We start from the raw sequence: 19,910 nt of genomic DNA, 5'->3' as shown, positions 1-19,910 counted from the left end.
TCTTTTTCGCGCCGTTGTAATAGGCGCATGAACGTGTGAATTAGCGAGATGCAATTAGCATTACTAGGAAACGAGCGAGGTGGCAAGTTATTGGCCCCGTACGAAATCGTAAGATATAGATGACCTCTCGTGTGACACTTTTCCGAGCATAGCCATGGTCCGCTTACTGACCACTAGTGGAAGAGATACAAGCTCTGTAATTATTTAAACTCGCTTGGGAGCTGGCACATCAGTGCTTTTCTGCTTTAATATGTCAATAGCGAAGCGACGTAGAACAGGGATTATTTTCTGCCACGTAGGTCGTATTATGGCACAGTGTCCCTGTGAACTTGTCGGGATACAGTCTGTCTATAAATAGATTACGATGGTGGCAACTAGTAGACTGCCAATAATTATATAGCTAGGGTGTCACAATAGGAAACAGGCTAATTATTAGCTGCTGCGGCAAATAAGATTAAATAACGCAAGGTTCCAGGACCGGATAGAATCCTAACAATAAAGTAAAAACAAATCCCAGGATGCTAGAATAAAATGGAATGGTCACATATTGACGGAAGCCAGCCATAAGGCTCCACCGGACTAGTAGCAATGAGGAAACCAGGGGCGAATGTGACATATGTGCGACAGGTGGCGAATAGTTTAGATAAGTATGCTACTTCCTCGTATAGTACGTATGCTTTTTTTAGGGAGTGCGACAGTACTCCCATACTAAGTGTATGGTAAACAAAACGGTAAAGCCCAAGTTTAAAATAAAAATTACCAGTGTAAAAATAATCAATAGTGGGTAGAGTAGGGCGTCACCACAGAAGCCGGAGGGAATGAAAGGTATAAATTTACACATGTATTTCATCAAAAAAAAAAAAAAAAAAAAAGTCGCGTAAAATGAAAAGAGCAGATACGAAAATTAAGTACTATACGACGTCCGTACAATAATACTATGCATGAATTGAAACCATCTGGCCGCACAACAGTTAAGCAAACCTGTAGCCAATAACAGCTCATTGATATTGCTTACGCCTGGCCATATGACCCGAAACGATCACTCTACCCACAATACTCATAGCACTCTACAAACTACCTAGTAGGTAACATTTATCGGTTTAATGTTAAAGTACATTCGGAGACCTGCCTGTATCGTACTAAGTGAATCAGTCAGTCCGGTCACGTGTGTACCCCGCATTCCTTTTCCCCTCGTTGCCTATCCTTGACCTCTACTATACTTCACGCCTATTCTTCCTTTTTTACTCTTCTTCACTCTTCTTTCCACACTTTCATATTCCAATGCCTTCGCTTTTGGAAATAGCTGAACACAACACCCATGACGACTGCTGGGTTGTCATTCATGGAAAGGCGTATGACGTGACGGGGTTCCTCGACGAGCACCCGGGCGGCTCCGCCATCATCATGAAGTTTGCAGGGAAGGATGCGACCAAGAAGTTCGACCCGATCCACCCACCAGACACTTTGGACAAGTTTTTATCACCTGAATGCTACATGGGCGAGGTTGAGGACGAGGCAGAGGAAGAGGAGGAGGAGGAACTCACAGAGGAGGAGCTCGCGCGCGCGGAGATGGTAACACGCAAGCCGTCACTCGATGCGATCTACAATTTGACGGATTTCGAACACGTTGCGCGCCACACGATGGACCCAACAGCCTGGGCGTATTATTCCTCCGGCAGTGACGACGAAATAACAATGCGCGAGAACCGCAACGCGTACCAGCGCATTTTCTTCCGGCCACGCATCATGGTGGATGTCTCTAAGATCGACATGTCCACCACAATGCTTGGCTGCAAGACCAGTGTTCCATTTTACATCACCGCCACAGCGTTGGGCAAGCTCGGACACCCGGACGGTGAGACGGTCTTGACGCGTGCGGCGGGGAAAGAGGGCGTGATCCAGATGATCCCGACGCTCGCGTCGTGCGCGTTTGATGAGATAGTGGACGCAGCGGATGGGACCCAGACGCAGTGGTTCCAGTTGTACGTCAACGCGGACCGTGCGGTGTGCCGCAAGTTGGTGGAGCACGCGGAGGCGCGCGGTGTGCGCGGCTTGTTCATCACAGTCGATGCGCCACAGCTCGGCCGTCGCGAAAAGGACATGCGTTCCAAGCACTTTGAGGAAACGACAGATGTTCAGCAGGAGGAGGAAGAAGAGGAGAAAATTGACCGCCTGCAGGGCGCTGCGCGCGCCATCAGCTCGTTCATCGATACATCTCTTAGTTGGAAGGATGTTGCGTGGTTCCGCTCTATCACCAAGATGCCGATCTTGTTGAAAGGGGTCCAGTCAGTTGACGATGCGCTTTTGGCGGCGGAGCACGGCTGCGACGGGATTGTGTTGTCGAACCACGGCGGGCGCCAGTTGGAGTTTGCGCCGTCCGCGATTGAGATCTTGACCGAGGTCATGCCTGCGTTACGCGCGCGCGGCGTCGATACGAACAAGTTCCAGGTGTATGTGGATGGTGGGGTCAGAAGGGGCTCGGATATTATCAAGGCAATTTGTTTGGGGGCAAAGGGCGTTGGTTTGGGCCGGCTGTTCCTCTACGCGATGAGCACTTACGGGGAACAGGGGGTCAGAAAGGCGATTAACATCTTGCAGGACGAGATCGAAATGAACATGCGGTTGTTGGGGGTAACGAGCATTGCGCAGCTAAGCGAGAAGTATGTGGATGTGTTGGGGTTGAAGAACGGCAGGGGAGTACCAGAGGATTATTTGTTTAGGGAGGTGTACCAGCCGATGGCATTGCCAAGGTTCAAGTCGAAGCTTTAGGACGTCAAGGAAGAAATTGCTTTGTGAAAACTCGGGAGGTTCAAGGGCAGAGGCCATGATATCCGCGGGAAGATTAATTATAGGATGTGCTTGTGGTACTGATCTTCCCGTCACTTAGTTCCTTTCTCGAGCCATTTTCTTGCTCCTGCTTTTTTGGTATTTACTCTGAAAACTCCTTTTTTTTCTATTTATTACGGTCATGGCCGGCACCTTTATTTATTTATTTTTTTGTCAATTTAGCTTATCGTACTACTTCCTGTAGACTTTAGTGTTATCCATGTCGTGATTCGAACCTTGGCGACGTCGCATCTTCGGATGCATTGCGACAAAACCATAACAAACCTCCGACTCTTGTAAAGGAATATTTCTCATCTGTTACCTCATTCGCTTTTGACTTTAATGTATCTTATAACCAGTCTAAAAGTTGGTTCCATTTATTATCATATTATTCCTATGTTTTAACAATGTGTAAAGTGAAAATGATGGTCCATTTGATTGTAGCCCAATTACATATCGCAGAGAGTACGAGTCTCGCAATTAGACATCACACCCTTGTGTGTCGATTACCACTATGAAACCTCCCCATATCATCCATTTCCATCATTTATTACTTCCTAATTGTTCCATTTTATCCCCCATTTCCATTTCAGTACCCCTGTCACTGTTTATGTCACCATAAAAGCCAGCCCTCAAAGGGAGCAGTGCTGATGCACAACACAGGGGTTCAACCCAGAGATTAAGAGAATCAATAAAGCCAATAATACGGTAAATTTACAATAATGGCCTCTTTTAGCCATCTAATCAATTAATTATATTAGACGTAAGAGCATAGGATCAAAGCTGCCGGCTGTGGAGACGCCAACACTAGACAATCACACAGCAACTGTTTGTTTTTTTGGCTTGCTTGTAGAACATTCTGGAGGATGACGACAACGTTTCAGATTTGTCCACCAAAGAATCCAATCTCTCACCTCTCTCCAACACGCTCTCGATCGTCTTGTGTAGAACAATCTTAGTCTCATCCAACTCCTGCTGCACCTTCATGATGCCGTCGGCCTGGGACGGGTCCTGGTACTTGCGCAAGTAGGTCTCCAACTCAGCATAGCTCAACGCTGGGGAGGACTCAGCAATAGTCTTCCACTCTACCGGTGGGTGCAAGGACAAGTACTCGTCCACAATCTTGTTCAACAAGGTGAAGGCTGGGCGCACAGGGTACTCTTTGTCGCTGATCAACACGGCCGCAAGCCCCTCGGAATGGCCGTATACGTGCCCGACATAGTTGCCTTCCTCAATCGACTGTCTCTGGCCGGCGGCGGTTCTCTGCGAAACCGTCTCGGAAAAGAAGTTCATGAACTGGGAGACGCTGAGGAGTTAGTATTGCTGGTGGCGTCGCAACGTGATACATACCTGCTCCTCTCGAAAAAGGAAAACTGAGACAAGTCTCTGGCCGAGGATAATTCTACGGCTTTATCTCCGGTATTTCTTAAGATCCCAATATAGTAAAGCTTCATTGTGTGGTTTGGCTTGGGATGATGTCGAGGTTGCTCTGATCATGGTCAAAAGCTAAGTGTACAAATGTGCAGGATGCCACGAAACGCCTTGTCGATCCCAAGTCACGTGAGATGTGGATTATTTACCTGGATTATTTATCTGGTTTAGTGTAGTGAAACCCAGAGTGAAATGGCAAGTTCACGTATTTTATTAAGATTATTAGTCAATATAAATTTGTCTATAGATATTACCACTTGGCATATTTATTGGCTCTAAGGTGGATAAGAGTAATCTGCCTGGAATGAAACCTCAAACAGACCATGAACTCTCTGCGAGGGGTCTGTTCTCGACCTCTGGTGTATTCCGGTCCATCGTAGTATGTAATAATTTAGATGACAATCTTGATTCAGTTTAACGCCTATCCAAAGATATTTCCGTTATGTAAGCGCTATAGGTACCGGGAAAATAAGAGAATATTCGCTACAGGGTGGATTTACAACGTGGTTCCTGCCGTCATGTGACTGTCACCGCCGATATCGACGGTGTACAGCCGTAGCTCTGTTTAGATACCCATTGGGACACGGCCAGACCAATAATATCACCCTTCTGTCAATACTTTGCACATTATAATATATCAATGCAATTAAGTTTCTGATTATTACCAATCTTTTCACTATTTTTATTGCCTGTCCTCTCACGCACAAGCTTCCACGTGCATTGTATAACCACCAACCGTTTTGGCGTCTCGATCGGATGTGCTATCTTTCAACGCTTCGATTTGCAACACAACGTTTAATTCAACACAAAACCTCACCCACACATTTCTAGCGCTTGGTATGGAATGGCCGATACGAAGCAGCATCTCAAAGTTGTGCTTTTAGGCGACTCTCATGTGGGAAAGACGTCACTCCGTACTCAGCTCGTCCATCATGTGTTCAGCAACGCATACCGGGCCACCATCGGCGGCGACTTTCTCACCACAGCACTTGAAATTGTGGGCCCTGACGGGCCGGTCACGGCCACTCTCCAGGTGTGGGACACTGCGGGCCAGGAGCGCTTCAACTCCCTCGTGCGCGCGTTCTACCGTGGCGCGGATGTCGCGGTCGTGGTGTTTGACCTCACAAACCCGGAATCGTTCCAGAATGTCGCCCGTTGGATCGAGGGTTTCCTCGCAAATGTCCACGTGGACCGTCCTGCGATTGTTATCGTGGGTAACAAGTCAGACCGCGACACAGAGCGTCGAATCTCGACGCGCCAGGCGCGCGAGTTTGCCGCGCTCGCCAGCGTCGCGCGTGGCCAGTCCTTAGTGGACCGCGGTCTCATTGAGGATTTGGATCTCGATGTGCGCGACTGCTGTGCAAAAAACTATGCCGAAGTGCGTGCCATCTTCCAGCGCTGTGCTGAGTTGGGCGTGAGTAGGGCCAGCCAACCCGCCTTGGAGTTTGACTGTGTGGACATTTCTGAGCCTGTGAGAAATAAGGGGTGTTGCTAGATAGATCAGAGGCTACAAGACGCCATTATTCCAATACAGTAGGGTCCAGCTCTTGGCATAACGCCCTTGAAACGCCTGTTTCTCTTGAAAGTATTTGGATATTGGTTAACGCTCTTAAAGTCTTAGTATGCTCCTTTCTCCTTAGCTTTCAGGGATGGCTAGAAATATTTAGGTGGTTATATAACCTTAACATTCATTGTGTTCTGCCTTTGATAATGTCGCAAAGATATTCGTGGATTTGGCCAAATGATGGCCTCGCCTCGCAGCATTGTGGATTTTGGTGATTTCTGGCATCGGTTCAGATCGATTCTTAGGCGAATTGGATAAACTCTTTGACATCCATGTGGTATGGTACTCACGCTTTACTAGTATTCATAAAATTCTGTCGACAGGCGTCCTATCGCGAGATAAACCTCCAAGGTCTGTCCCAATTCAAAAGGGTATAAAGCGATCAATGGAATTAAAAAAAAAAACTATAACCATAATAATCGGACAAGATTAGTGCTAGATATACTTTAGTACGGATATAATTTACAGCCCATAGCGTATTTAATTCCTTCGTTTCGCGTCACGTTATCGCACTTTTTCTCTTCGCGAACTTACAGCCGCGCGCGGACCTTTTCTCAAATTTCAGAGAAAAGCACCACAAAACCAAGCCATTGCACTCACCACTCAACCAGACTTCCATCATCACAATGTCCGATTCCTTGACCCTGTTGAGAAAAAGTATCATCGGAAACGGAACACGCCAACTTCTCGCGGGCGCGGATTCCGACGCGCCGATGGCTGACATCGCCAGCGCGACTCATTTGAGGATTGACTCTACAACCTTTGATCTCGCGGAAGAGACTAGGTTTGCAGTTGACGGTCAAAAGCAGTCGTTACGAGTAGTCTTTCAGGCGTGGGAGCATGTGGACTCGTCAGCCGCGGACTATATCAGCGACTGCGAGGCAAAGGGCATTCCGACGTTGACATTTTTGCACCGAACGGATTTGACCACGTGGCTCAGCGGATCGGCTGACCAGTCACAGTTCATTGAGGAGCCTAAAGAGGCGCGCAAAGCGGACGCGGCAGAGGAGCGCGCAGCGAAACGTGCGCGTGCGGACCCGTTCTTAGAGGAGATTGTGAGCAACGAGCGCGATTTGATCGACCACAACTCATTCCTCCGTGGCGTGAAGCAGATCGATTTCAGCTACGTCGCGCGCGAGTGCGAAATCAAGCTTGTTAACGTGTTGAAGAAGAAGACCGCGGCACCTGTCAAGTCTGTGGCAGCCGTTACCAAGAACAAAAACCCGATCATCATTATCTCTCCGTCGCCATCGGCGCTTTTGACCATGGCCAACATCAAGGAGTTTTTGGAAAATGGTGACTTTGTGGACCCCGCGAACTTGTCCTCTAGCGGTGGCAACGCGCTACTCAAGGTATCGCGCACGTCCGCAAAGTTAGGCGGAACCGTCAACTTTCTCGTGGTGGAAAACGTCGCTCAGTTGACCAAGCCAGAGTATTGGGACAGGGTCGTTGGGATTTTCACCACTGGCCAGGCATGGCAGTTTAAGCAGTATCCTGATGGGAGTAACCCCCACAAGTTGTTTAGACGCATCAAGGGCTTCTACGTTGGGTTTTCGGGTGATGCCGTGCCGAAGTCCGTCACTGACTGGAACGTGGAATTGGTTGAAGTGGACAGAAACAGACGCTTCAGAGACAGACAGGTGGTCGAAGGTTTCTGGGACGCTTTGGAGAAGGGCATGTTGGCCCGCGGCATGGGCAAGTAGGTAAAGGTGAGATGTATTATAAATGAGTTAAGATTACACTGGTTAAGTGGAGGGTAGGAAACGGTGTCTGGGGCTAAATTGAGTAGTTACAAAGGAGAGGTTCTGGGAGAAGACAAATCTGCATGTATTACTCCAGGAGAATAAAGAAAGGGATAGTTTTATAGGCATTAAGAATGAGAGACTATTAAACTTACCGGGGCTGAAACTGATTTCCTAGCTTGAAATTTGGAGGATGGGCTCTCATTTTAAAAGTGCTTGAAAGATTACATCTCAGAATACATTATATGTGAACCACGGCATGGTGAAGCCATTCTCATCTCAGGTAAAAGAAGATATCGGCTTTTTCTCAAACGACTTTAAATGTTTTACATACGGCGCATCCGGTCGAAAAGCAGGTTAAAGATGGTGTTCGCAACAGCCGTATGTATCAACACTTCTGGTATAGCCTCAGTTGGTTTCGGATTCCTCTTTGGATTAGGACCGGGCGGGCGATCTTAGATACTAGGCCTTACAAAATGTCCGTTTTCTTAGTGCTCCCATACATTTCCTATTTCTATCTTCTCATATTTGCTATGGCCACTCTTGAATCTCTAATCTTAATATTACCGGTGTATTTACATTGTCTATAGAAAAGGCTAAGCTTCGGTGACAGCTTCCTTAACTTCTTCGGCCGTCTCAGCGAACTTTTCAGCAACCTTTTCGTTGATGGCGTCCTGGACGGCTTCTACGGTTTCCTTGGCAGACTCAACCTTTTCGGTAACGGTCTCCTTTGTGGATTCGACAGTCCCCTTGGCGGCGTCGAAGGTCTCTTGGGCAGATTCCTTGATGTCTTCGACGATAGAGGCGACGGCAGCCTTGGCGGCTTCTCTTTCGGCTGCGATTTGCTCGGTCAAAGAGGCTCTGGTTTGCTGTTCCTCCTCGGACAAAATAGCCTCAGCGGCATCATCCTCTCTCAATTCCTCGGCGTACACCTCTGGGTGCTCTCTAAAGCAGTTTTGCATGTTCTTAAATTTCTCGACACAGTCAATGCCCTTTGGCTCGACCTCGGAGTAGACGAAACAGGAGAAAGCCTCCTTGAATTCCTCACCGCATGGTCCATGGGCCATACCGCCCAAACATGGACAGTCCCAGTTGATCTCACCGGTCTCTGGGTTGTAGGCAGCAGACTGGGCGTGTGGGTCCTCAGATGATTCAGATTCTTCGGAAGATTCCGACGCTTCAGTGGCTTCGGACGATTCAGCGGCTTCAGATTCTTCAATAGCTTCGGATTCTTCAGTAGCTTCGGATTCTTCAGTAGCTTCGGATTCTTCAGTTTCTGCGACATCGGATTCTTCGGTGTCATCCTCGTCATCCTCGTCATCATCATTGCCACTCTCACCAGTACCCGGCTTGTTCAAGATCTCAGTAGGGCCGGAGTGTGGGACGTTATTGCTACCCTTAGCAAAAACAAGGGCATAACCAGTGAAAGCCACAGCCAAACCCAAGATAACTTTGCTGGTACTATTTGGGACGGTAGGGTTGAAGCTAGGCGGCTTGGTTCCAAAGGCACGGCGGCCGGCAGCAGTTCTAGCAGTGCGCAAAGTGGATCTTAAAGCAACTCTCTGCATTGTGTGGAGGGAGAAAAATAGGGTTATATGAGAGCAAGAAGAATGGGCACGATGCAGAAATATAGCGCCTCGGAAGTGGAAAATTCTGGAATCCAACGGTTTTTCGGCTTCTATCGGCGCTTAGTAATTGCTACGCTTGAGGTCGTGCGTGGATATTTTTATAGCTTGTACACGACATAACACATAGTTTCATTGACATTACGGGATGTGAAAGTACAGTTGAAATATTGTATATTTAAATCAAGAGGTCAGAAGCTTGACTGGAATATATCCAGATTACCAGACTGGGTACTCTAATCAGGTTATGAGCATTCATACAAGCCCCAGAAGCGAGTCTCTACACCTGACACTTAAGCATTGACAGGTCAGCCTGCCAATGCTTGTTCTCGAATTCTCATTTTGGAGGGCCGTCGGAAACGTTGAGTGTGGATTGGAATGGACAAGCAGGCTTTGTGGGGGGGGTTGGATCCAAAATAGATTGGATCAATGGGATTTAGACGTACAATTTAACCTGTATGTTACTATTATTACCAAAGAACGAATGCGATAGCCATTACAGAATAGGGTCTCCGGTCTGAAGCGGGATGGTTATTAAACAGAGAGACTCTGATGAGAATGCTTATTATCAGGCTCCAGTTGGGCAATGATAGCATACTATGAAATGGAATTAGCGAAAAATTAAGTAATGGCATTGAGCGTGTAATCCAGTCAGCGTCTGGCAACGCCTGAGCCACATCAAGGTAGCGCGTAAATGACGAGCACTAATGAACAACACGAGGGTCCCATTAGACAGCTTATGCTTTGTGCCCAAGTATGAATTAAACTACGAAAACTGAATAATACGCCAACTCTCCCTTTTCGCCCATCATTCTAAAAATTTTCATGTGTGGCCCTCTTATATATCACGTGACATAGATATTTAACTACGGTTTTTATGGCAGCTCACTATCCCACCACCTTATACGAAGACCGCCCCCAATGAATTTGCAAAGGCACCTATCGCAGAGACTCGGAGGGGCTGCCTCCCTCGCCAGAAGCTACTGCGCCTCCCACTCTGCTGCCCAGATCAAAGAGGATACGGCGGCGTTGACCAACCTCACCATCTCGCACAAGCAGCAGTTGTACCTCACGGACCCTGTGACGCCAGGCTCCATCTTCTTCTTGCCGCATGGAACGCGCTTGATTAACAAGCTCGTCTCCTTCATGAAGCACCAACAGTTGAAGCACGGCTTTCACGAGGTGATCACGCCCCTTATTTACAAAAAGCAGTTATGGGAGCAGTCGGGGCACTGGGACAATTACAAGGACGATATGTTCAAGGTCGAGGGGACTGATATCGAAAAGGAGCTGTATGGGTTAAAGCCTATGAACTGCCCTGGTCATTGTTTGGTTTTCAAAAAGATTGACCGCTCCGTTGGCGAGTTGCCGTTACGTTTCAGTGACTTCTCGTCCTTGCACCGTAACGAGGCTAGTGGGGCGTTGAGCGGCTTGACCAGAGTCAGACGCTTCCACCAGGACGATGGGCATATCTTCTGCACCGGTGAGCAGGTTAAGGCGGAGATTGACAACACTTTGACGTTGATTAATACCGTATACCGTACCTTCGACTTGAACGAATACCGCTTGTTGTTATCCACCAGACCGGAGAAGTACATCGGGTCCGTAGAGGAATGGAATCTTGCCGAGAGTAACTTGAAGGAAGTACTAGAGACCACTGGCCGGGAATGGTCCATCAACGAGGGTGACGGTGCATTCTACGGCCCTAAGATTGATGTGTTGCTCAAGGACCACACCGGTAAGGAGCACCAAGTCGCCACCATTCAGTTGGATTTCCAGTTACCTGCACGCTTTGAGCTCAAGTACAAGTCGTCTAGCAACTCTATGGAACGCCCTATTATGATCCACCGGGCCGTATTCGGATCCTTAGAGCGTTTCTTGGCTATATTGATCGATCACTATGACGGTAAGTGGCCCTTCTGGATGAACCCGAGACAGGCCATTGTCATTCCTGTGTCATTGGACAAGCACGGCGCTTTTGCTGAGCAGGTTGCTGCCCAGTTGCGCGGCGACATAGTCGACGGCAATATCAACACTGCCGCGCCGCTCACCGGCCACCACTTCCACGTCGATGTGGACACCAGAAACGAGACTGTGGGTAGCAGAACCAAAGATGCTATCGCAAAATCTTACAGCTATATCGTCATGGTTGGTGATAAGGAGGTTGAGAGCCAGACCATTTCTATGAGATCCCGCTCCAGCAGAAAGATCACCTCCATGACCGTTGACGAGGCCGCCAGGACCTTTGTCGAGTTGGAGAAGAAGTACGAATAGCTGACTGTATATAAAACAATTACATAGATATCCATGAAAGTTGTAAGCCTAGAGAAAGGAGCGTAGTTGTAAAAGGTACCCATCGGGTATCATATACCGATCTGTCAACATAGCTAACGAATTTATGTATGCTTATCGACGAGGCAAGGCCTTGAAGTCAAAACGTAGCCGGGAATATACCATGGTCAGGCATACTAAACCCTTTAAACCCCATCGGGCAAGACGCAGATCATACGAATCCGGTTCTGTTTAGAATTATTGAAGATTAAGTGTCAAATTTTTGAAAACTAAGTGTGTGCAATCGCTAAAAAAACCAGCACACACAAGAGTATAGCTACAATCTGTGAAAGACGGGTAGTCTGCATTACTTTCATTAAAGGTACACTTCAATACAATGTAGATGTGCCTTTAATTCATTATCTATACTGTGTAACTGTTGTCCTATTAGGTTGGAACAAGACTAGCCAAGTCATCTAAGCTGACCGGGGTGTACTCATCCTTCGGGCTAACCCACAACACGTCTTCAGTCCAGTAGCAGCAAACTGAGTTTTTACTAGTTCCGGTGCGGGAGATCCGGAAAATAGGCAAGCCCAACGTATCATGGAACTTGTTCAGAGCTTGGAAGAAAAGATCGTTATTGGCACAATAGGTTTCAATCAAATCCTTGAACGTGGTCTTCAACAAGTCGGTAGGAATCCCATCAACATTCACCTCTCTATCGACATTATCGTAGACGACTTGCAGGAAAACTTCGTGGACTATCGCAGCAGCGGTAGTATACGAAGGGGGAAGTAGACTGGTGGCAGTATCGCGGAAGGTTTCACCGTGAACTCCCATCAAGGTGTTGAGTTTCTGGAATTCGATTCTAAATGCCAGTCGGATCTCAGAAACTCTCTGCGGGTCATCGCGGCAGTATTCCTCTAACCACCAATCATACCACATCTCCATCCAGACAGATACTTCATAAAGGTCAACACTGCTGCGGTTTAACCAACTCAATAAGACTCTTTCTGTCTCCGGGAAGAAGATCCGGCGTAGGATGGTATTAAATTTCGAGTTGTCCTGTAGAATTAGGTTCTGAAACTCAATCGCCGCCCATAGTGGGGTTAAATCCTGGGTTTTCAAACTAATCCGGAAGTTTCCGTGGAGATAAGTAATTATCTGTTCAGTAAGAATCTTCACCGCCTGGCAATTATTGGTAATAAGCTGGTTCTCTCTGAACGCTTGTGCCCATTTATCAAGCCCAGTTGGAAGACATTCATGGCCGACAGTTAACCACGTCACAGACATGGCCGAGATGTACTTATCAAAAACCATTCGAACTAGTTTCGTCATACTTCGCTTCTGGGCGCCCACGATTTCGATCCAGTCTAGCAACCATATATGAGGCTGCGTCAAAGATGCACTGTTCCAGCATACCTTCCATTGCTCCTGGAGTATCAACTCAAACTTCGGTACAAGGACTCCAAGCAAAACGTGTTCCTCAAAGAACTCTCGGCCAATGGTGGACTCCCAGTCGAGGAAAATGCTGATTATCAAGCTAGGCTCTTTGATGAGAGGCTGCCCGTCGGAAAGCAAATGCATAAAGTTCGGAAGCCATTGCTTGGCAACCATAGATTGGAAGTAGTTGAGGGTCAAAGGGTCATTGGATGATTCTATAAGGGATTTTGCCGCCAACGGATCCACCACCATCAATTTCCAAGCGAGTAGACAATCCCGTATTCTGGAGGAACCTTCTAGGTCTGTCAAGTCCCAGGGAAGGTATGATATTGCTGGATCACGGTTTGAGTCTGATGAGCCGGTAGTTGCGGCGTGCTTGATCATATCGTGGAAAAGAACTTCGAAGATAGATACAAGCAACGCTTCGACGCTAAAACCGTCGTCTTTTAACAACGGCAACGCCAGATCAGGAAGACCGATAACTTTATCCATAATGGCACCTAGTTTGGTATTAACCAGAGCAATTATAGAGTAGAGATCTTGGTCGGAGGTATCGATAAGCGCTTTTATGCCGTCAACCTTCTGTGTGATGTGTGACAAAAAGCTAGTCACAGAAGACATTTTCTCCAGCGTTGTCTCGAGTTCTTTCGCAGACTGTACAGAAAGCAATCGGTTTGCCTGGTTTGAGGCTAACTCATCGTTGATCTTTGACAACTCACTCCGAAGCCTAGTAATGTCGTAGCTTGGAGAGAGGTCACTCTTCCCGGAGGAGTGCCCCACAAGCTTCATGAACTGCATCTTTTCTCTATCCGTAGTAACCTCAGAGCTATTCTCATCCGAGATCTGCCTAATGCGAAGGGGAATGGCCACGTTTTTTGCTCCCAACTCTTGGATTAATGTGTACAAATCTTTCTCCTGGAACTTGGTAAAACTCACAGCTGGTTTTGCAGCTACTCCCTCATCATCGCTCAGATCCAGATCTTTCTGTCCTGGCATGTTGTTCTTGAACTCTTTGATACCCCCAACACCCATACCCTGGGGTCTAAGCTTTGTTTCGATGGGCTTTACAATCCCGGAGCCGTCTTTCCCTAGACCTTTTCCTTGGACATAACCCATTTGTCGCAATAATTTGGCCCCAATACCGTATGTTGCAGATAATTTGCTGTCCTGGTACTGCGAAACTTTTACCGTCGGGGTTGGCCTTTGAGTCATGAGAAGCGGTGATTGGGTCAGTGCTGGCACCAGCGGCCCCTCTGAATCATCCTCGAGATCTGAGTACTCATCGTCAATGTTTTGCTGTAGCATACTTTTCATCAGAGGCCGTATTTCATACTCTTCATCGCTCTCCATGAGTGCATCAGGGGTAGAGGACAGTTTGGTGAAACGCATGAAGTTGGGCTCGGGCGCTGGTAGGGGATTCAGGTTGTCAGATTCATATTTCCGCTTTGTCTGAGAATTCATCCTAAAGTCTTCCTTTCTTTGTAGCTATTATGTCATATAGTTCTCGATCTGCCAGATATCGGCACTCTATGTAAGGCGAGAAAAAAAGTTCATATGGTAGTGTGCCGCCTGGGGCTTATCTGTATTGCATTGTGCACTACCCTCTGCACCCTCTCAGTCAGGCTACATGCAGGCTAGGACTATACCCCAAAGTCATGGGCTTTCCATATTTGATTGCTCCCGGATATACCCTATTACTACACAATCAAACGAATGGATATAAGCCTCAGAAGAGTCTCAGAACTAATACGGGAGGCCGGTTCAACGCTCCAAGCTGCCCAACAAACATGCAGCAAAACAGACCTTCTCATGCTGAAGACCCGCTCCTTATGCGATGACTTTAACCACAACCACAGCATCAGATCCCCATACATAGCGGCCTTTCTTGAATCCCAATGCAGGCTTATGGAGCGCATTCACGAATGTATGGCACACCAACAGCGGGAGCTACAAACTGAGATTGGTACGATTCGCGGCTTGGCAGAAAGGAAGATCCGTGATTTGGAAAGAGTAGTTGCCGTTTTGCAGGACACCGCCATCGATGAGGGATATTTGGAATTCCTCTTGAAAGAGAGAAACCGCGACTCAAAGCCTGAAGGTGAGATCCGCACGTTATTTGACTTTATATCTACCAACAACATGGAGGAGCTTAAATCGGAACTAGAAGTGACATTGGCGAACCACGAAAGAGAATTCAAGCAGTGCATATCCAGCAGCTTTGAGAAGTTCGATGCGGTCATGGGGGGTTATCGCACACAATTTAGGGCCGTCGTTGCCGATCTGGCTACCTCTGCTGAAGGGGAACCATCGCTTCCGGAAGAACTTGCGGAGATCTTGGATGACAACGACGAGGCTGGCCAGGAGATGGCAACCATCATACAGAATCTCACTCAGCACTACGATCAATGCATGAAGGTGCGTGAGATGCAAAGTGGTGCATACGATCCCTCCGAGACCCGCGAGCTTTTTGGGGTGGTTTCTAATGATTCCGCCGAGTTGCCGAAAGCTGCCAAGGCGCTTGAAACGGTTCAGATCGAGGTTATTGAAAACTATGAGTTCTGTGTGAAAGAAGTAAATGCCTTAGCGCAAGCGAATGCTTTGTCGCCGCTTAATTTGGCATCCTTAGACTTGGTTGGCTCTGACGAGAGTCCCCTACAAACGCTTATGAAGAGCTGTCTTACGAGCTTACGTCGATTTTCCAACCAGCAGTTCAAAAAAGATATGGAGAGCATCTCTGATTTTTCCGAAGACTTGATCGGGCACTACAACCAATTCATCAAATCCTACTATAACATGATGATAGAAATCCGACGTCGAAAAACAGTTGCGGCGAAGATTAACAAGATTATTCAAGAGGAGCTACGCCTTAAAATGGAACAAGTGGAAGCTTCTGAGGCAGAGCGTCGTGGAAATTTCTGGGCAGAAAACGGTGACTTTTTGCCGAACGATTTGGTCCTACCGGATTTCATCAAGTATCTGGCTTCTCTTCCTAGGTTTGAGATCATCCAGTACGAGGAGCATCTACCCGATATCAAGGATGACTCTTTGTTAAAGCTTGAGAAGTACATTGTCTACAACCTAGATGGATGAATATGGTTTAGTCTATGATAAAAAACGTTCATTAAATTCTATAGATGGCTAACTAGTTCAACAAGTAGATTCTACCTTCGTATGGCGACAACTTGGTTTCCTCAAGTTTATCGGCGTTGGTAACCAACAAATCAAGCTTACCGTCGGCCAACTGCTCAAATGGTTGCTCTTCTTCGGTGAAGTTCAAGACCACGTAAGCGGTTTTGCCAGCTTGAGTCTTGGTAAAGGTGAAGGTGTTTTTGTTCTCGTAATCAAGAACCTTAAACTCACCGTATATGAACAAATCCTTGTAGGCCTTTCTCAACTTCAAGACCTGCTTATAGAACGATAAAAGAGAGTTTGGATCGTTGATCTGGGACTTGGCGTTGATTTCCGGGTAGTTGTCGTTGATTCTCATCCATGGCTTTGCGGTAGAGAAACCACCGTTGGCAGAATCGTCCCACTGCACTGGGGTCCTGGCATTGTCCCTGGCAACCAACGCTAAGTTCTCCATCAACTTACTCAACTTCTGTTCGTCGCCACCAACTCTTTCTTTGAACTCCTTGTAGTAGTTGGTCGAATCAATATCCTGGTAGTCAGAAATATCCCAGTCACGCCCGATATTGGTCATACCGATTTCCTGGCCCTGGTAGATGAACAAAGTACCAGTCAACGCCGCTTCCAACATGGCCAACAACTTTCCGGACTTGGCGTGGTACTTCTTGGAAGGGTTACCGAATCTCGTGATACAACGAGGTTGGTCATGATTTTCAATAAAGACGGTAGACCAAGCATCGGTTCCAGACACAAACTCGCACTGATCGTGGACGGCCTTTTTGAAGTCAACCAAGTTGAACCCTTGGTACTCGTATCTGTCATCCGCACCGTATCCTAATTGTACCACATCGAACAAGAAGATCATGTTCATCTCCTTCTCCTTCGCACTGACGTAGGCCAAAGACTCCTCGCGGGTACCCTTGCACACCTCACCAACGGTCATGGCATCGTAGTTTCCAGTTACCTTGTCGTACATTTCCTTATGGAATTCGTGGATTCTTGGACCGTTAAGGAAGAACTGGCCACATGGCTGGAACTCTCTGTCAGTAAAGGTTATCGGAGCATCCACCAATGGGTAGGTCTTGGAGTACATGCTGGCAACGTCGATACGGAAACCATCGATGCCCTTGTCTAACCAGAACTTTACCGCTGATTTGTAAATTGCCTCTCTGGTTTCCGGGTTCTCCCAGTTCAAGTCTGGCTGCGACTTAGCAAAAAGGTGCATATAGTATTCGCCAGTTAACTCGTCGTACGCCCAAGCCGATCCAGAAAAGTGGGAAACCCAGTTAGTTGGAGGTTGTCTATTCCCATTCTCATCGATTCTTGGAGGTCTCCAAATGTACCAGTCTCTCTTAGGATTGGTCTTGGATGATCTGGATTCTTTGAACCAGTCATGCTCGCTGGATGTGTGGTTGATGACCAAATCCAAGATCATTTTCATCCCTCTCTTGTGAGTCTCTTCAATGAGGTTGTCCATATCATTCATGGTACCGTACTTTGGGTAGATCCCTTCGTAGTTGGAAATATCGTACCCCATATCGTCTTGAGGAGAGTCAAACATTGGGGAGAGCCAGATCACATCCACACCCAAGTCCTTGACATAGTCTAAGGTGGAGATGATACCTGGGATGTCACCCACACCGTCACCGTTGGAATCTTTGTAAGAAGCGGGCCAGATTTGGTAAACAGTGGCATCTTTCCACCAGGTTTTTGTAACAGTCATTGTATCGGAGTGTCGTAAAGAAGAAACATGAAGGAAATAATCAATAAAGAGAACCCATGCTCTTATATATGGAGATTTTGTGTCCGTTGGGCTAACCTTTCACTTATGGGGGTAGTGTCCCAATGCAGTAACCTAGGCGAATATGCACAGCGTTTTTGCCCACGTTTCGACTGCATGAACCCCGCAGGGGAAAAAGAAATATTCTCCGAAGCCCCACACTCTTTCGGGTGGTTAATCCCTCGATCTACAGGTTCGGAATAATCTGCGCGCTGTTCTTCCGAATTGGGACTTCTACTCAGCTCTCGTGCGGGATTATACTAAATTCTTGGCGGTGTGACACTGACTGCGTGTTAAACCGTCAGGCATTCCTTCTGGCTTACAAATACCCATTGCTGGAGAAGTACTGTCAGGCAAAGCCTGACAGCCCCACAACGAAAACGTTTGAAAAAAGTGCCTAACATCTGGCAATACTGGTCTAGCTGTTGCCAAGGTTTTCTCATGTCAATGTCCTCTGCGGGTAAATATACTTTCAGAGTCAGGGTTTGTTCTTTAAAAATGCATAGTGTACTGGTATTTCTGTATTGCAGAGGAGTGTATTTAGGGTATCTTGAAAAGTGGGTTGTTGATATTCAGCCTTTGAGTATATGTGAATGTCTATAGGATTTGGTAATTGCCCTTATCACAAGGTCATGGCTCTATGTATCTAGATTATAGTCTCTGATTTATGTAAAAAAATCCGTAATTTAATAAAAGAATGCGGAGAAAAAGTACAATAAAAATACGCTCTACTGGAGAAGGTAAATTCTCCCTTCGTAAGGCGACAAGGTAGACCCATTCACCTGATCAACATTCGAAAGAATCATTTCACCCTCGATAGATTGAATTGTCTGGTTTGTTTCGCTAAAGTTCAACACCACAAGAGCCTTCTTGTCTTCGTGGGTCTTGGTGAATGTGAACATGTCCTTGTTCTCGTGGTCTAAAATTTCGAAATCACCATGGATGAACAAGTTCTTGTAAGCCTGTCTAAGTTTTAAGACCTGCTTATAGAACGACAAAAGAGAATTTGGATCGTTGACCTGGGATTTGACATTGATCTCCTTGTAGTTGTCATTCACCCTCATCCATGGCTTTCCAGTGCTAAACCCTGCATTCGCAGAATCGTCCCACTGCACAGGAGTTCTGGCGTGGTCTCTGGCGCGCAACGCTAAGTTGTCCATCACTTGCTGCATCTTCTTCTTATCGTTGCCGTTTTTCTCTTTGATTTGTTTGTAATAGTTTTTGGAGTCGATGTCTTGATAGTCCGAAATATCCCAATCACGGCTAAAGTTTGTCATACCGATCTCCTGGCCTTGGTAGATGAACAACGTGCCGGTTAAGGCAGCTTCCATCATGGCCAATAGTTTACCAGATTTGTCATGGTACTTCTTGGACGCGTTCCCGAATCTGGTAATACTACGCGGTAAATCGTGGTTCTCAAGGAACACCGTCGACCAAGCATCTGTACCAGACACAAACTCGCACTGTCTTTTGACCGCATCCTTGAAATCAACAAGAGTGAACTTCTTAGGCCTGTACCGGTCAGTAGGTTGGGCACCCAACAGAACAACATCAAACAAGAAAATCATATTCATCTCCTTCTCCTTGGCACTAACATACTTTAACGATTCCTCGCGAGATCCGCTCCCCACTTCCCCAACGGTCATAGCGTCGTAGTTGCTAGTGACCTTGGAAAACATCTCCTTGTGGAACTCATGGATACGTGGGCCGTTGTGGGTGTACACTTCCGCCGGCTGGAACTCCTGGTCAGGAACAATAATGGGAACATCTCTGATAGGATAGGTCTTGGAGTATAACCCAGCAGTATCAATGCGGAAACCATTGATCCCCTTGTCGAACCAGAACTTCATCGCTGATTTGTAAATTGCCTCTCTGGTTTCCGGGTTCTCCCAGTTCAAGTCTGGTTGAGATTTGGCGAAAAGATGCAAGTAGTACTCGTCGGTTAACTCGTCGTATGCCCAAGCCGATCCTGAGAAGTGGGACTTCCAATTAGTTGGAGGTTGTCTGTTCCCATTCTCATCGATTCTTGGAGGTCTCCAGATGTACCAGTCTCTCTTAGGATTGGTCTTGGATGATCTGGATTCTTTGAACCAGTCATGCTC

At 47.0% G+C, this 19,910-nt stretch overlaps 11 protein-coding genes across 11 annotated transcripts in view; 5 read left to right on the top strand and 6 right to left on the bottom strand.

Annotated features, from left to right (window-relative positions):
* Positions 1-158: 158 nt before the first annotated feature.
* Positions 159-835, bottom strand: BABINDRAFT_161728 (uncharacterized protein). Its single transcript, XM_019128976.1, has one exon. The coding sequence runs from the start codon at positions 705-707 to the stop codon at positions 522-524; it is 186 nt and encodes a 61-aa protein (XP_018984645.1). The 5' UTR covers positions 708-835; the 3' UTR covers positions 159-521.
* A 63-nt stretch (positions 836-898) lies between these two features.
* Positions 899-2,953, top strand: BABINDRAFT_161727 (FMN-dependent alpha-hydroxy acid dehydrogenase). Its single transcript, XM_019128975.1, has one exon. The coding sequence runs from the start codon at positions 1,282-1,284 to the stop codon at positions 2,767-2,769; it is 1,488 nt and encodes a 495-aa protein (XP_018984644.1). The 5' UTR covers positions 899-1,281; the 3' UTR covers positions 2,770-2,953.
* Positions 2,954-3,205: 252 nt separating this feature from the next.
* YKT6 (palmitoyltransferase) lies at positions 3,206-4,280 on the bottom strand (the record flags this gene model as incomplete). Its single annotated transcript, XM_019132148.1, has 2 exons — positions 3,206-4,132; positions 4,177-4,280. 2 exons carry the CDS (start codon positions 4,278-4,280, stop codon positions 3,634-3,636), a joined length of 603 nt encoding a protein of 200 aa, XP_018984643.1. The 3' UTR covers positions 3,206-3,633.
* An 821-nt stretch (positions 4,281-5,101) lies between these two features.
* YPT7 (Ypt7p) lies at positions 5,102-5,752 on the top strand (the record flags this gene model as incomplete). The annotated part of the gene is made up of 1 exon (XM_019131828.1): positions 5,102-5,752. The coding sequence occupies one exon, from the start codon at positions 5,102-5,104 to the stop codon at positions 5,750-5,752; it is 651 nt and encodes a 216-aa protein (XP_018984642.1).
* A 782-nt stretch (positions 5,753-6,534) lies between these two features.
* On the top strand, positions 6,535-7,524 carry CDC73 (Cdc73p; the record flags this gene model as incomplete). Its single annotated transcript, XM_019131807.1, has 1 exon — positions 6,535-7,524. One exon carries the CDS (start codon positions 6,535-6,537, stop codon positions 7,522-7,524), a length of 990 nt encoding a protein of 329 aa, XP_018984641.1.
* A 576-nt stretch (positions 7,525-8,100) lies between these two features.
* MIA40 (Mia40p) lies at positions 8,101-9,206 on the bottom strand. Its single transcript, XM_019128974.1, has one exon. It carries the CDS (start codon positions 9,129-9,131, stop codon positions 8,160-8,162), a length of 972 nt encoding a protein of 323 aa, XP_018984640.1. The 5' UTR covers positions 9,132-9,206; the 3' UTR covers positions 8,101-8,159.
* A 676-nt stretch (positions 9,207-9,882) lies between these two features.
* On the top strand, positions 9,883-11,512 carry MST1 (threonine--tRNA ligase; the record flags this gene model as incomplete). Its single annotated transcript, XM_019131124.1, has 2 exons — positions 9,883-9,942; positions 10,197-11,512. 2 exons carry the CDS (start codon positions 9,883-9,885, stop codon positions 11,460-11,462), a joined length of 1,326 nt encoding a protein of 441 aa, XP_018984639.1. The 3' UTR covers positions 11,463-11,512.
* A 298-nt stretch (positions 11,513-11,810) lies between these two features.
* BABINDRAFT_161722 (mRNA splicing protein) lies at positions 11,811-14,416 on the bottom strand. Its single transcript, XM_019128973.1, has one exon. The coding sequence runs from the start codon at positions 14,361-14,363 to the stop codon at positions 11,907-11,909; it is 2,457 nt and encodes an 818-aa protein (XP_018984638.1). The 5' UTR covers positions 14,364-14,416; the 3' UTR covers positions 11,811-11,906.
* Positions 14,417-14,583: 167 nt separating this feature from the next.
* Positions 14,584-16,041, top strand: BABINDRAFT_161721 (protein kinase regulatory subunit). The gene has a single exon (XM_019128972.1). It carries the CDS (start codon positions 14,616-14,618, stop codon positions 15,990-15,992), a length of 1,377 nt encoding a protein of 458 aa, XP_018984637.1. The 5' UTR covers positions 14,584-14,615; the 3' UTR covers positions 15,993-16,041.
* On the bottom strand, positions 16,039-17,751 carry BABINDRAFT_62688 (glycoside hydrolase family 13 protein; the record flags this gene model as incomplete). Its single annotated transcript, XM_019132393.1, has 1 exon — positions 16,039-17,751. The coding sequence occupies one exon, from the start codon at positions 17,749-17,751 to the stop codon at positions 16,045-16,047; it is 1,707 nt and encodes a 568-aa protein (XP_018984636.1). The 3' UTR covers positions 16,039-16,044.
* A 785-nt stretch (positions 17,752-18,536) lies between these two features.
* The window catches only part of BABINDRAFT_37022 (glycoside hydrolase family 13 protein), a gene marked incomplete at both ends in the record, with an annotated part of 8,911 nt that continues 7,537 nt past the window's right edge, over positions 18,537-19,910 (bottom strand). The window contains one exon of the mRNA XM_019131797.1: positions 18,537-19,907. Within this exon, the coding sequence (XP_018984635.1) occupies positions 18,537-19,907 (1,371 nt within the window). The remainder of the gene's footprint in view (positions 19,908-19,910) is intronic.

Source organism: Babjeviella inositovora (genome assembly GCF_001661335.1).
Source record: "Babjeviella inositovora NRRL Y-12698 unplaced genomic scaffold BABINscaffold_7, whole genome shotgun sequence".
NCBI classification, from domain to species: domain Eukaryota; kingdom Fungi; phylum Ascomycota; class Pichiomycetes; order Serinales; genus Babjeviella; species Babjeviella inositovora.
This window is presented reverse-complemented; position numbering and strand designations above follow the sequence as displayed.

Bases quoted from the DNA above. Each gene is read 5' to 3' on its own strand.
- BABINDRAFT_161728 (XM_019128976.1), bottom strand. From the start codon at position 707: ATGGGAGTACTGTCGCACTCCCTAAAAAAAGCATACGTACTATACGAG.
- BABINDRAFT_161727 (XM_019128975.1), top strand. From the start codon at position 1,282: ATGCCTTCGCTTTTGGAAATAGCTGAACACAACACCCATGACGACTGC.
- MIA40 (XM_019128974.1), bottom strand. From the start codon at position 9,131: ATGCAGAGAGTTGCTTTAAGATCCACTTTGCGCACTGCTAGAACTGCT.
- BABINDRAFT_161722 (XM_019128973.1), bottom strand. From the start codon at position 14,363: ATGAATTCTCAGACAAAGCGGAAATATGAATCTGACAACCTGAATCCC.
- BABINDRAFT_161721 (XM_019128972.1), top strand. From the start codon at position 14,616: ATGGATATAAGCCTCAGAAGAGTCTCAGAACTAATACGGGAGGCCGGT.